The sequence below is a fragment of the Scomber japonicus genome, chromosome 16 (genome assembly GCF_027409825.1).
Source record: "Scomber japonicus isolate fScoJap1 chromosome 16, fScoJap1.pri, whole genome shotgun sequence".
NCBI lineage: Eukaryota > Metazoa > Chordata > Actinopteri > Scombriformes > Scombridae > Scomber > Scomber japonicus.
In genome coordinates this window covers 21,586,156-21,602,488 of record NC_070593.1, presented here as the reverse complement: position 1 = coordinate 21,602,488, position 16,333 = coordinate 21,586,156, and the positions used below count along the sequence as shown (strand labels likewise).

Here is a 16,333-nt window from a genome sequence, read left to right as displayed (position 1 = left end):
GACCTGAAAGGTTACTGAAGACGTTGAACTCTTTGGTATAATTTACCTTTCTCTATTGTTAACACAAGTAAAACAAAACTAAACACGAGTCTCCGTCCAGACTGTGGTTTGCCCTCAGTTTATTTTCTTGTATTAGACTTCCTAACCCCATACAGCTGGTGGCTATCAGATGTCATGTCTGTGTCCTTATATCCATGACCTAAACATTTTCAGGTCATTTACTGCAGCTGATTCGATTATGTTCTCTCCAGCCCATCTGTTCCATATGTAGGCAAAAAACACTCCAGCCTGGATGGTTTGAAATCACCCTTTTTTTGTTTTTTTCAGCCCATTTTTCATCTTAAGATTCAGGCTCAATACAAGAAAGTTGGAATCATGTATGCATGACACCTCAGGGTGCAGACGGAGGAGTGAGGAGCCAGGTGCTGCTAATCTATCGCTAACAGAGTGAGTTTCTCTAGTGCCTCCTAGGGACTCACTGTTGTTACTGTCGCCCTCCTGGGGGGACCGAGGCCCCTCCCACGTCTCAGTGGGCTCTGACAGGACGATGTCTAAATCTGACACTTTCCATTCGCCGGGAGGCTTCCTGATGCCACTCCTGTCCTCCTCTGCATGGCCACACCCACCACAACAACAGTAACAACCACAAAACAACAACAACAACAACAACACAACAGGACAACATCAGACACACATGACAGTAACACCACCAACCACAACATTATCAACCACCGCACACATCGACAGGATGACATCATAATGACATCACATCACAGTGACAAGGGTAGTCACAACCACGTCAACAAGTGACAAAACAATGATCACAAATAACATTAATATTGACATTTAAGATAAAATCAACAGACAAGGGGCAAGGAAAAAAAGGAGCCAACAGACAGGAAAAGGAAATAGAAGGACAGCAAGTTAGAGCTCAGACAGAGATATGAGACAAGTGCAATCAATTAAGAAAGAAAGATAGTTGTACCAACCTGAGAGGGAGCGGATGTGGCTGAGAGGGGTGGGTTTGGGTGGTGGATCAGATGGCAGGGGGTAGCCCGCCTCCTGTCTCGCCTCAGCTGGAACCTGGATATAAGGGCAGACAGCCGCAACTCGACCTGAAACTCCAACGCCAGGATGGGAAGAGGTTTGAGGGGGGGACAGGATGCCTCCATTCATACGACTCAACTGGAAGAATACACAGAAGTTGTAAGTCACGAGAAATGAAAGGCAAAAGAAGAAGTCAATAAAGCGCTAAAACAATTAACTATAAGTTTTAAGAGTTGTACCTCAGCTCTCTTCTTATGCAGTCGTTCTCTCAAGTCTCCGATGCGTTGATCCATCACTGTGACCTGGGTGTTCCTCTTGTTCAGCAGCTCCTTGTTCTGCGCTAACTTGCTGCTCTGCTCCAGGTTGTGACGGTTACGAGCCTAACACAGCGAGCACCACAACACTTATTTTATGATCTAAACAAAAGAACTTCAATGCTGTTCCTTGGTATTATCTGCTTTCTGAAGTTGAAATGATAATGAGATTATGAGAAAGTTGAATCTACCTGCAGCTCCTGGTAGAGCTTCCTCAGTTCCAGGGCTGCAGGGCCAGACAGGGGTGATCCTTTCTGGCCAGTGTTTGTGCCATGGTGTCCCATGTGTGCCCCATGATGTGGTGCTACAGAATGCAGTTGAAGTCGTCCTCTCCTTAGATCTTCCAACTGTTGAGTCAACTGGTAAGACAATTTTTAAAAGAGTGTAAATACAACTGGCTCAAGCTGCATTTTGACCAAATAAATTAAGCTTGACTATCACTCTCTGATCACCCCCCCTCCATGTTACCTGGTCCACTCTGACCACAGCAGACTGCAGCTCTGCCTGCTTCTCCTGAAACAGGCTGCTAACATGGTCAATCTCTGCAGCTGGGGAACGAAACCAGGAGGAGAACAAATCAGACAAATATTTAAAACAAAATGGCATCTGTGTTTTTGTCTTCATGTATCAAGAAACACAATTCATCTGTTTTTGAGTGTGTATGATTCTACAGCAATATGTAAAAGAGCCAAACATATTTAATCTATAGTACATATTGTAATTTGTTAGCTCCATACTTGGTAGTCCTGCTTTGTGGATGCTTGAAGCAGCGAGACTATTTCACCAGATTAAGTTCATGGTACAGTACATACAGTGTTTTTAATATAACTGCAGTGCCTGTAATCCATAGTCATCATCTCTGCATCGTGTTTAGGCTTACACAGGTTTCCGTTGATCAGTTTACTGTAGTCGACTTGTCCTCTCATGGCTCTGATCTTCTTTAGCTTCGCCTCCTGGGTATCCACTCGCTCTTTCAGCCGCTGCAGCTTCTCAGCTTCAGACTATTTTAAGAGGGGAATGATTAGGTTTACTCTGCTTTATCAAATTTACATCCATTCATTTAGCATATGGCAATCAGTTTGGAATAATTATTATAATGTCTCTGATTGTCATATGGATCCCACCTGTGTTTGTCCCTGGTTAGATCTGCCTCCCTGCTGAAGATACTTCAGTCTCTGCTCCTAAAGGGAAAAAGCATATTGCATTTTCATTCATTTCCAGAGACATTTTCAGTGGTGCAGACACACAAACGTGACCCCAATTAGCTGGAGTGCTTGTGTTTTCTGTCACTGCCATCAAACACTCTAATGTTTTGGATTTTATTTGTTAAAACCATAGACTGTATGATTAATACCCACAACAACTGAACTCGAAATGGATTATCCCAATTATCCACCCTTCTCCTCTCTCTCCTCTCATCCCCTGCGGCATATACTGCAGTTTGGAAACTTGGAACAGAGCTTAATCAAATGAAAAATAATCAAAACAAATAGAGTGCATTTTCAATGGTATGCTGTTTATTGTGTTTCAACAACTTCACATCCATCAAGCTGTTTTGAATTTCGTTAGCATTGAGAGTGCAGCTCAAAAGACATACAATTTAAATATTGGAGTTGAAGCTTGCACATGTTTATTGCTCTTGATAATTGAATTATTTCCTAACAAAAATCATTTGATTGATATTTTCATCCAAATACCACTTATTGGTGTGCTTCTCAGGACTCTAGATGTGGTCAGACTGTGCTTCATTGACAGCTCCTTTCATTTCTTTATTGCACCTGTTATAGCAGGGCATTGTTTTTATTTCATAGAGTAGGTGACATCATCCCCAGCATAGCTGCAGTGGTCTAAATGGTCAGTCATTGAAAACACCTGTATGTGTGTGCAGGACCAGTAATTCAACTAATGAGAGAGGGTTAATATTGAACTGTGTTATGTCTCAAAAGCACTATTTCTTATTTATTCATAACATAACATAACATAAAAGCTGCTGAAACTGCAATGTACAGGGTCTTTGTAAGCAATACAATGACAGAATAGAACAAGTCTCACGCAGAGAGCCTTATTAGCACATTGATTTCATATATATTTGCCTAAATATGGTGCTGAAATGTAATGCTTTATAACTTTAAACCAATAGAATAATGCATCACCTCGCCAATTCAAAACCATCAGCGTTTATTGATTTTCATTTATATTTCATGCATATATCTACACACACATTACAAAACAACTTATAGAGGCAGAATAGACAGAGACAGAGACAGTGAGAGAGAGAGAGAGAGAGAGAGAGAGAGAGAGAGAGAGAGAGAGAGAGAGAGAGAGAGAGAGAGAGAGAGAGAGAGAGAGAGAGAGAGGCCTGTCATGTGTGATGCTGACTGAGGCAGTTTACACCTCTCGCTGTATCGTGCTGGCACGTAGTACAGCTGACCTGTGTATCTCTCTCAACCACACACACACACACACACACACACACATGCACGAGCATGCAGGAAGAGCTAAATGGAATGTTGGCCAGAAGCCCCCCATCACTCACAGAAAAAACACACACACTTGTACACGCATTCACACATACACACACATGCTAATAACATATTACATAACAGTAGCTTGTTTCATTACATACACAGCACAGGAGTAGAGGTGCACAAGATTGCCAGTAGTCCTGTTTTGGACTTTTCCTGGAAGTCCTCAATCCATGTTGTATTATATTCATGTTGATGGATGAATTGATGATTGAGGATGGAAAGTGGGAGAGCGACTGGGAGAGTTTTCTGCCTTGACTAGTAAATACTTCAGCACTTACACATGGGAAGGAAACACTTAATAGCTGTCATTTAAGCCTGGAAATTGCTACTTTAAAAAAAAATGCTGAATATCAGCATAAAACCAGACCCGAGCGCCACATTTGGCCTTGAAGGAACAAAATTGGCTGGAAAATATTACAGTTGAAAGCATTTTCAGTCACTTTAGCTTTCGTAGACACATTAACAAATTAATGGAGAGACTAACAAATTAAAGTCATCTATTTTCTTTTTTTGGCACGTCCTTCCCTGACTGGTTCAATTGTCGTACAATTTCCCAGCAGCTACGGCTCCCTGATGACCTAATTTCCTGTCAACTTAAAGGTTACTTCCTAATGTGGGAATGGGCACAACTAACCATGATCTTTGTCTTACCCTTTCTGTCTCTCTCACACACACATAGACACATACACACACGCACAATTTGTCGTTACTGACAAAACCAGGATGTCTCAAAAGCAATTGTTCTTTCCTGCCAGTCCTTAAACCTTGACCTAGATCACATGTCCTGTTTCCATGAAAGACCTATGAGCCATGATCCTTACAAACACATACATTCCTCAGGCCTCACTGTAGCTCCAGGGGCATCAAAGCCGACCTTTTTCAGACAGACTCTAATGTAGAGAACCTTACACTAACTGACAGGTAATCCATCCAGCAGCTGTGTGTGTGTGTTTGTGTGTGTGTGTGTGTGTACGTGCATGCTTGCGTGCGTGGGTGCACAGGTTACCTTGGCGACCAACATCTGTTGCTGAGCCTCTATTTGTTGCTGTTGTCTTGTGGCCATTTCCTGGAGCTCAGATAGGGTCAGCTCCACACGGGGAACCTACACACAAACACACACACACACAAAAACACACACATGAACATAGAAAGCAAGCATACCTTTATATTACAAATGTGCAGCAGAGTTGCACATATCAATGAAGTATGTCCATGCATACAGTAAAGCGTTTGTTGTCAGGTTAAAATCAGTGAAGTTGTTACTGATGAGATGAAAACTCAAGCAGTGACAGGAGATAAATGCTGCACACACACACACACACACACACACACACACACATATCACTTCACACGTTAGGTCATAGAGCACCTTCAGTGTGCTACAGAAATGTTATTAGGCTAGCAGCTGGTGGCCTTGGCAGAATGACAGAATTATAGTATTAGTTCAGGAGGGGAAATAGCTGGAATCCTATCTGCTCCGGTCATCATTATGGTACTGTGACAACAACATCAACAACAGCTGGAATCAAATCTTATCACATTCATCATTTTTCCTGTATTTTACTCTGAGAGCAGAGTTTTGTCCAACAGAGAAAACACCAGAACGGCTTGTTACGAAGCTGTGTTTGGGGATTTTATACAGAAGAAACTTTTCTGTGATTTACAGACTCTATCATAGAAATGTGTGTGTGCGTTTAGGGAGATGAGAGTGTGGTGTGGTGTGGTGTGGTGTGGTGTGGTGTGAGGAGAGAAATGCCTTTAGCAGACAACAGAGGAAGGTTTCAGCCCAGCCACATCCTGCTATTGTGTGTGTTCACTCATGGACACACACACATACGCACACATTCTGCACCTGGTCTGTTACATTTATTCCCAGTATGCGGTGAAGCCAGACAATACAACTGTGAAAAAGTGTCTCTCCTCTGTATTAACTACATTGAGATTTTACAAATTTTAAAATGATAGTCAGGCAACTTTCTTAATCTGCAACTCCATAATTACAACACTATAAAACCTTCAGTCAGACTGCATCAACTACATCCAACTTTGCACTCTATCAAATAAAGCTTGAATGTTATTGTAAAGTATCATACAATAAAATACAACACTAGTGTATTCAACTTTGCCTCACTAAGCAGATCTCAGACTACAGCAAAAATATATGAATGACCCACTATGATATAACACAATGAATATAGCTTATTGCATAATGCATTCATTCTTTACATACCAGGCCTACTTAAACATGTCTGGAACCAAAGCTGTGAACATATATTTTCTACCTCAAAACATACTATTACATCACTATACACCAGCTCTAAATGGGCTTCACTTCATTTGAGTCTCCATTCAAAGTAAAACAGATGAATGAGTAAAAATGATCTGCCTTTTTATGACCTATTATGAAATTAATGGTTATGGTTGTTATGTATATTTTATAGGAAGGTCACGCACAGTACAAACTCTTGTTAAAATGATGTCATTGTCTTACTGCAACCATAACTATTTCATCACTATGAATATTTAAACATGGAGCAGGACACATATTGCATATGCATATGAAAAAATGTGTTTAGCTATCAAACAGTGCCAAACCAGACATATGGTAGACCTCGTAGCAATGGTTTCTGATACTGTTGAATTGATTGCATTGTATTGAAAGTGTTTCAAATACCTCTGTAAATGGATAAAATATTGGTAACCTTTCAAAATATTACAATCCAATACAACACTACCACAAGAAGAGTTAACACAGCAATGACAAACATATAGAAATCTCAACAGCTGTTGTAGATGTTTTAGTAATGGTCACTCAGTGTGAATGTTGGAAATATACAAGATTTGAGAAAATGTTTTGAAGGGTAAGCATGTAAATAAGAACAGGAGGGGGCCTAAAATGAAACCCTGAGGAACCCCAGTTAATATGTTTCAAAGCAATTGTTTATTATTGTGAATTTGAAACAAGACAATGAGCAGGACTGATAGTGCTTCTTTTATGCCAGGGTCTCAGGTCATGGGCTGTAGTGGCTATATTGAAGCAAAAAACCACCCACACCCAAATCACACACCAGCAGCATTTTCCAGAATCAATGCACATTTAATCAATCCACAACTAGAAAGCAAAAAGTTTGATCACATTTGCTCTCCTAGTCAGAACACACTGACAACTGTGCCTTGAGTATGCGTCTGTTTTTATGGTATAACCCTTAAAACAGACCTTTCAACCAATATCTACATAAGCTTGAACTGCACTGCACTCTGAAACATTACTTTAACATGGAAAATGGAGATATATAGATGCATTGTTACTGGGATTTAAGAGGTCTGGGATTTAAGGATAAGGGGTTGAACAACATCACATGGACTTCAATCAAAACTCAATTTCTGTGAGGGATGAGAGAAAAATGGTCCCAAAAGACTAGGGGTTTGAAGTCTTAGTCACTTTTGTTAAATGTTCAAAAAAAGTCAATACATATCCCACTGGAGACTTGACTGCCATGACTCAGGAAGGAGCTGATGAAAAACTCCATTACCCTGAACAGACCCCTTGGGTTATGGCACTTCTTAGACATGAAATCAGTGAAACAAATGAAACCCACCCACAATCTAACAACACAGTGAGAGAAGGCTGAAACTCTGGTAGCCACACTGACAGCATGTATGCCTTCAAGCTTACTTCTACAGTATAATTCATAGAAAACATAACACAAACATATAGGATTACAACATAATGCAGACTAAATCATGTTTTAGATGATAATATCATACTACATTGCATTAGCTTTCCAGTCAGTGGTGCCACATATCATTGGCTAACTGCTGACCCATGGAATTCTGCAGAACCTCACTTTGAAATGCATTATGAAGAGTCCGCAAATACAAAGTGATATCCTGCTAATGCACTCTGGTCCAGTGCTGTGTTCTTAAAGAAGACAGGGCAGTATCTAAAGAACATTATTGTTATTATGTGGAAATGTTGCAACCAGTGATGCAGAGGTAAATAAATAGATTGGGCAAATTTGAACTCCAAACATTATTAGGTATTGACAGCCTTCAATGTAATGTAAAGAAAGTTTTACAGAATCCAATCCATTCATGTTTGTTGAGGGCTTATCCTCGTAAAGCACAATGATACAATCATTTCTAAATACATGAAATCTGTAAATATGCATTATGTGTATCATATGACAATGCATTAAATATGGAGAATAATCCACTGAAACTAAGCTTCTAACTCCTATGACGCACTGTATTCAGGCACAGCAGAGTTTTGAGCTAAATGCTAATGTCAACATACCAACGGGTTCAGTAACAATGCTAACCAGCATTGCCAGATGGAAAATGTTAAAGCATCATGTCAGAAGCTTAAAATTATTGTATTTTGAAGAAAATTATTGTACACAATTCATTACCAAGAGACCAAATAGGCATAAGTGAGTCATATAAGAAAACATATTTAATGAAACAAACGTCTTTTTGAGACCACCTACAAATCTAGCCCCACTGATTAAAATGTTTTAAAAATTGCCGACATAGTATAGTGCATGGAAAAGTATGATCTGATTGGCTGGGAAGACATCATGTGAATAGAGATCTGTCAAAACAGTGATGCTAACATGTTGATGTTCTAGCGGGTAACGTTTAACTTGGTCACCATCTTAATTTAGTCTGCCAGCAAGCCAACATTTGCTAATTAGCATGAAAGAACTGTGGCTGATGGGAACATCAGTCATCTTGTATTCAGTAATAAAGCAAGGTACTAGACAATTTGAAAATTTGACCTAACGATGGCGCTAGCTCACCAAAGTAATTATTCATCCTGAGGAGGACATGAATGCCTGGTTTAATGGCACACAATCAAATAGTTGTTGAGAGATTCCACTCAAAAACATCATGGTGGCACTAGATAAAAAGTCCATCAAACATATTAGTATACATCATCTGGTAACCATGAATATCTGCACAAAATTTGGTTCCATTAATCCATTAGATATTTCACAGGATATATTAAAGCTTCCATCTGCCAAGTGATACTGCCATCCCTGAAGCCACATCACTATTGTGCCAAAAAGCCCTCATCCTCGCAGCATTCAGAACTCTATTGTATAAGCAGCCAGAAGACGCTTGGTCATCAACTCAAAAACCTGAAAAGCTGACAATTTAAAACATAAGGTTTCCAAAAGCATACAGTAGGTTACATTATTTGCATCATGGACACAGTGGACGGTATCTTGCTGACTTGCCTGCTTTAAAAGCTTTAATCTGCTTTATTTTGAATTGCATCTTTTCACCTAAGCAGTGATTACAGTGGTAGCAGTTACTCTACTGCTCTTCCTAAAGATCACTTGTCGATCAAATATTGTTGTATCAGATTGTTATCCTGGGATTTTCTGTTGAAGTTGATACCCTATGATGATTTCATTGCTCAGCAAAGCTTTCTAATGGTGACATGCACCTTACAGTGGCTGGAAAGTTAACAATTCACCTGACACTCACATCGGTGTCGGAAGATTCTGCTGCACATGCTGTTAACACAAATCACAACATCCCGCAGGCTGCGCGGCTGTCTGTACCCAGCTGACATTAACATGCAGTTTCTATCAGGTTCCTGCTGTGCTGTATTTACCTGCAGGCTGTCCCATGTGATCCTGCAGGAGCGGACTTTAATTTTGCTGCATTGTCCTTCAACAGTAAATTCCTGCACCAGATCCACCTCATTCCACTCCATCCTCACGGCCGTCCAGAGACGCAGCACACTCTTACGGTTTCAGATAGAGAAATGTTGCCAGAGGCTCGAAAGACAAAAAGCTCCAAGTGTGGGGCGGGGGGGGAGGAGGAGGACCAGAGCGATCCTTATCACAACTTTCCCTCTCATCCGCCCGGTGATGTGCCGTGATTTACGACACTCTCTCTCCCTCTCACTTGCTCGGCCCACACTCCCTCCCACTCTTCCTCTCTCTCTCTTTTCCTCTCTCTCTAGCTCACACACACACACACACACACACACACACAAACTCTCCGTTATTGGTGTGTTCTCATATGACGTGTAAACAGAGTGTAAAGCCCATTAGTGTGACACTGCATTCAATTACCACAGTAAACAAACACAGGTACAACATGAGGAAAAGAGAGGAGAAAAAAGTGATTACCTCCATCCTTTTTTTAATACACCCCCTTCTTTTCCTCTATTATCCTATCTTTCTATACGGCCCTCTTTTCCAATAATGTTGTCTTTATATCTCCTTCAGTCTATTCCCACACCTCTCAACTCTGTTTCTCTACCCCCCAATCCTTCCATTCTCTCTATCAATAAGTCCCTCCTCCCCTCCTTCTTCTTCTTCACCTTTCTCCATCCTTCTTAATCGCCACTCCTCTCTATATCTGCATTCTTTCATCTCTCTTTCTCTCAACCCTTGTCATCACTCTGCAGCTGGCTTTTTGCTGCAGCGACATCCTCTTCTCTCTCTCTCTCTCTCTCACCACCCCCCCTCGCCACACACACATACACACACATAAACACACACACAACTCCCTCTTTCTTTCTTTCTTTCTTTCTCCCACTTTCTCTCAGAGGGGAAATCACTGCACCACAGCCTGATGGGGCACGAGCTGCTCTCAATCAACCTCTGCCTCCCGCTCCAGATGTGTGTTGTAAGGAGGATGAGGATGCTGACAGCTGCGGTACACGCACGCACACACACACACATACACACACACAGCGAGCTCACACTGCCAGACGTGTCCGGCGACAAGCACACAGATGTATGTGCTTGCATACATACAGAAACACACAGCAGAGTGTAGTAGGGAGAACAGCTGACTCCTGCTGCGTCATATTTTCCTCTTTCCTCTCTTTCCCTCTGTCTAGCTTTATGCAACACACACACACACATACACACACACACACACACACACACAGTAACATGTGACTTAACTGCTGCGTCACACATTTTCTCTTTCACTCTGTGAAATGGACGCACATCTGTCTCACTCAGTAAAAGACACACAAGCATGAACACACACTCACTGACACACACACCACACACACACACGCACACACGTCCAGTAATGAAAGCAGACTGGAATTTTTGCCAGTGCTGCTATTCTGGGTGCGGGCAGCTGTGGCTGTTCGTGTGTGAGTCGGACATTTGGAAACATAAAGGGCTAAAATAAGTGACACAGATGTTTTATTATGAAATGTTATTTCCCTATGAGTGTTCAAATTGAATTAGTGTGCAGTGGTACAGATATAACTTGAACAACTGAAGTTTCAACATTCTTTTTAGGCCTGTTAAAAGGCATGAAGACCATTAAAGGATGACTCAGGATGGACCATTAAATTTAGACATCAAAACTCTTAAAACAAGAAGCTTTTAGGCAGGTTCACGCCTTAAAAGGAATGAACCTAGAGGGGTTTTTTGGTAAACCTTATTTGACCACAATACTACACTAAAATGATGAGAGCACATAATCATCCACATGTTCCCCACACATCACTGGCTCCATGTTGACATCTATTGAGTATAGTATGCTATGTTTTTGCACATTACAAATACAATATTAGAATGTATAGATGTGTTGCCTATCCATTTAAGTGTAATGTCTAAACTAAAACATTATCTGTTATTGTTTGTACTACTATGTTTCTTCTGATTGGAGAAGCTGACTATAGATACACTTGGTATTGGTAGACCTTATTGTTGCCAGATTGGATGTTTTCACCCCAGTTGGGCTATGTTTTTTTTTTGACTGAGCCAATAGAAACTGTTCTGGGCAGCGTTTTGCAACATTTCTAAAGTTCCAGTGAATCAACTGACACCATCTAGTATAGAGCAGGGGTATCAAACACATTTTAGTTTGGGGTCCAATTTGATCTTGAGACCAGAAAAACCATTGCAAAATAACCTACAAATAATATATTATATAATATAATACATATTATAACTTTACTATAAGAAACTATATATGTGTAACCTTGTAAGAGACTCTGATCCCAGGAAAAATTTGTCCTTCAAATCTGAGACATGTTACAAGTTAATTATCAAACTAGATGTATCCGGTGGGTCGAATTGGACCCCTTGTCAGACCGGTTCTGGCCCGGGGGCTGTATGTTTGACACCCTTGGTATAGAGATTGAATGAAGATGACGGAGATGAAGGTGAAGAGACTGACAGGGCACTGATTTTGGCAGGCTCAGCATGCAGTGACTAACAAAGCCAAATGTCATTTTGGTTCATTTGAACTAGGCTGAAAGTCATAGCTCTATATAAAAACTTCCATCTGTTTACATATGTGAGTCCTTTTCGAGTTTAATGTGATGTTATTCAATATTGGGGTATATACTTTTCAATATAGTAGCTCCATTTTGCTGAATGTGGGCTTTTTGACAAAATATCATTATATCACACCTCAGACTTCAAAGAACAATTATGATTTGATATATGTGTATGTTGTAAGAACAAAAAACAAAATGGGCTACTTTTATGACAAATGGAGAGGGTTTGAGGCTTTGACTGGGCAACACTAACACAGCTGTTTACAGGCTCTTCAGGTCAAATCCTCAAAGCTGCCAGTGTGCATGATCAACATGGTACACATGAAACTCTCTTCACAATGTTGTTTCTGTATATCAGAGGTATTGATGCCATATATTAGAACAGAAAATGATGAAAATGAAAGGGTTTACACAGGGTGAATACAAAGTTCTACTGTGGTGATGTAAATATATTTTAAGTCACTCCCTGAGCAATTTACTGAAATGCAATACAATACATTATGTAGAAGGTGTTTTGCTCACAATCAATCATTCAAACAATCACTTTTTAATGTTCACTACCACCGTCTCATTTTGCTGACAGTGTGCCTGTCGCTATGGCGATTTTGCATATGTTGAGATGACGGCTGTAATTTGAAGCACATGGGAATATTTGACCTTCTCAGTGTGTGAGTTTTACGTTCCCCAGCAGTGTGTATGTCCTCCAAGTTATGCACACACATACTAGGCACACACGTTGTTCTGATCATAGGTCCCTCTAGTAATGAAACCCATCCCTATCCCATCTGCTGTACGCCTCCAGTAAAAATATTCCCCTTAATCTGCAATAACAGCCTTCAGACATTCCTGCAGCCCAAAAGGGGAACACTGTGTTATCAGAACCGCTTCAGTGACTACCCTTCACACAGCCGGGTGGCCTGGTGGTTACAGAGATCGTTCTGTAACTGAAAGGTCGAATCTTTGAACCTCACCGCAGACAGATTGTCCATCAGCAGCAGTGTGTCCTTTGGGCAGAGCAGCGAACACCTTCGCAGGGATTCAGGGACAAAAACAGGTCGACCTGCTGGATTTAAAGAACACTTAACTCAAGTTCTGGTATAACTAAACAGCACTCATCCAAAAGAAAAGAGATTTCCTGCCACTAAAGCTTGTAATCTTAACAGAGATGTGCTCCTAAACTCCTTTATCAGACCATCACCAGGGTGAATTTGTATTACATAGTGGTTCAAGTCCACCAACGCCCCTGAACCCAGACTGATCACATTTCCCTCTGAGGCCTTTTTCTAGTGATGACATACAGTGAAAATATTCCTCTTAATCTACATCAACACAACCTCTGACATGTGTGTTTTTTGCAGAGAGCACACATACACACATACACACCTAACTTCTTAACATGTCCCTCAACGGTGCTCTAACACACAGCCGGATGGGGTAGAGTTACACACGGTTAGATCAACACAGTGAATTATGCGCGTTAACTCAAAGTGTGTGACAGACCCCGTGGCCGCTCTGAGTTTAGGGGGCGAGGTTTGTAAGCGTGTTTGGGGAGGGGAAGGAGGGTGTGTGGGGGGGTGCTGGGATAGGACTGAATGACTGAATGACCCAACCCACACACACACACACACACACCAGAGGACAACATACCTCAGCTTCACTGCTTTTGTCTGCAAAACACCAGTATAGAAACTGACATTGTATCATACTTCTACACTGTGTGTCGGTTTTCTCCTTAAAATTACAGTAAAGATCATTTCTGCACTTGCACTTCTGTTACCCAAAAACTACAACCACTTCCACACACTGATTTGTTTCCCTCAAAATGAAGAAATCTCTACAGGATAAAGCCAGTGCAGATTTTTTTTTAAAAGTCAAATGAAACTAGAGGTGTGTGAAATCCTTCCCTACTTATTTTATAGTGTACTAGTTTCACTGTCAACCATTTTATTTGAGTGTCTGAATTCTGAAAGTGAATAAAGTCTCCTAAAAAATTCCTACAGTGGAGCGAAAAAGTAGTCTTCATACTTGTTAAGTTTTATAGATGCATTTTATAGATGCTAAAAATAACATCTGACGCAAAATGAATGTTGCAATAAAGCTGTGAGTGATGACACAAACCATGATTCATACGTGTCTGAAATCTAAATTGACTGCTCACTATATAGTGAACTACTGAGAGTCTATTACAGGAGTAGTGATTGAGTGAACAAGACAATCTACAGTCCTGCTAACAGGTCTGAGAGGCTGCAGTAAGTGCAGCAGTGCTGTGAGCCAACATGCTGATGTTTAGCAGGTATCATGTTTACTATAGTCACCATTATAATATGTGTGTTGGCATGCTAACACTTGCCAATTAGTTTTGCAGATACATTTGATATGTCAGTAGGCAATGCACATGTGTAATGAATGTAATTACTGATAGGTGAATTTCATGTAACTTCTGGGATCATCACATGATGTCTCATTGGCCCAAGGAGCTTTTTTTCTTACCATACACAATAATTGGAAAAGGAGCAGCTGTAAAATGGTGAATATTTTCTTATCGTCACACACGACACAAACAGAGTCTTTTCATTATTAGGATTTGATCCATTCTGTTCCGTAACATTTGGAAAGTCTAGAAAAGCAGTGTGATTAAATGATTTTATCCCATTCATGTGTGCAGGATGCCAGTAGGAAGTCAGCTGGCTTGTTTGGTACAAGTTTCACACATGATCTCAATTTGCTTGGCTGTAGTCCGCATGCCATACCAGCCAAAAAACATGATAGAGTAAGAGAATGCAAAAACATGGCGAAGGCTTTCTTGACATATGCAGTCAGTGAGCAGCTTTCATAGTTATGAATGGGGGGCCATATTTGAACATATACAGTTCTCCATGGTCCTGGCTTTGTAGACGGTATTAGTAACACCTGTGCTTTTCCTGTAAAATATCTGCTGTGAAAAAGGCTGATTCGGTAATAAACAAAAATTTAAGTCATGTCTGGGAATCATGAATGTCTGAGTAAAATTTCACAGCAATCCATCAGATATTATATCCAGAAGATATTTCACTCTGAAACAAGTCTTGGTGGAGCAACTAAAAAGTGAAAAAAGCAACAATGTTTGGTTTCATGGTTTAAAATAGGAGGCAAAATTGATTTATCCTGAATTTTGCTAAAATACTGAGATGATTTACTGTAATAAGAAATGACATTATCATTGAACTGACAAATTGGAAACTGCTGTTCAGTTCAGTTCAAGTAACCTACTTTTCTCACACACACACACATGCAGTGCTGTCATCTTTACATCATTCAGCGGGAAGAAACAGCATCTGGTGTTTGTGTATATGTGTGTGTGTGTGTGTGTGTGACTTAGTGAGTGAGAGGTTTTGGATATGATTATATAGAACCAAGAGTCACACCCTGACGTGGAGTAACACATTCTCATGTAAGGCTGACACACATACACACACATACACACACATACACAAAGACAGACAAAATAACACTGTGAAGCCCAAACACACATGGTCAAAAGTCCACACCCTGGCGTCCACTTTTCACAAGATATAAACTACAGTGACCCAAACGCACACTGCACTCTGATTCTGTTTCTGTGACACTAACACACACACACACACACACACACACACACACACACACACACACACACACAAACACACAAACGCACACATATAGAAACACATGGTCTCACCAGTCTCGCCAGTCTTGCCCTTATGTGTGTGTGTGTGTGTGTGTGTGTGTGTGTGTGTGTGAGTGTGAGTGTGAGTGAGTGTAGTGGGAAACATGAACAGAATAAAAAACATCTTTTAGAACCTTGAAGTAACAAGAAAGTAAAACACACACCACACAAACACACACTTTTCAAAGTCACCTCCGCATTTGTTCCCATCTCTAGTTTTTCCAATTGTTCTATTATGTATGGTGAGCTGATGTGAGACCGAGGCAAAGACATTTAAGCAAGGTAGAGAGTGTGAAGCAAACACACACACACACACACAGGCACACACACACACACACACACTGACACGAATGAACGGGCACACACACAAAGAAATGAAACAGACCATAAACAGAACTCACCCCCAAGCTCCTGTCTGTCCTCAAACTTTTTGGCTTTAAACTGAATGTAAAAAAGTTAGAGGACGGAGAAAGACGACCTCAAG

General features: G+C 40.7%; 1 protein-coding gene across 2 annotated transcripts in view; it reads right to left on the bottom strand.

The window, feature by feature from the left end:
- Window positions 1-16,333, bottom strand: part of LOC128375499 (apoptosis-stimulating of p53 protein 1-like) — a 43,867-nt gene that overhangs the window by 10,879 nt on the left and 16,655 nt on the right. For both annotated transcript variants that reach the window (XM_053335862.1, XM_053335863.1), the window contains exons 5-11: window positions 4,896-4,991; window positions 2,486-2,542; window positions 2,242-2,362; window positions 1,830-1,909; window positions 1,553-1,720; window positions 1,287-1,427; window positions 990-1,185 (exon numbers count right to left, since the gene is read on the bottom strand). In XM_053335862.1, the coding sequence (XP_053191837.1) occupies window positions 990-1,185; window positions 1,287-1,427; window positions 1,553-1,720; window positions 1,830-1,909; window positions 2,242-2,362; window positions 2,486-2,542; window positions 4,896-4,991 (859 nt within the window). The remainder of the gene's footprint in view (window positions 1-989; window positions 1,186-1,286; window positions 1,428-1,552; window positions 1,721-1,829; window positions 1,910-2,241; window positions 2,363-2,485; window positions 2,543-4,895; window positions 4,992-16,333) is intronic.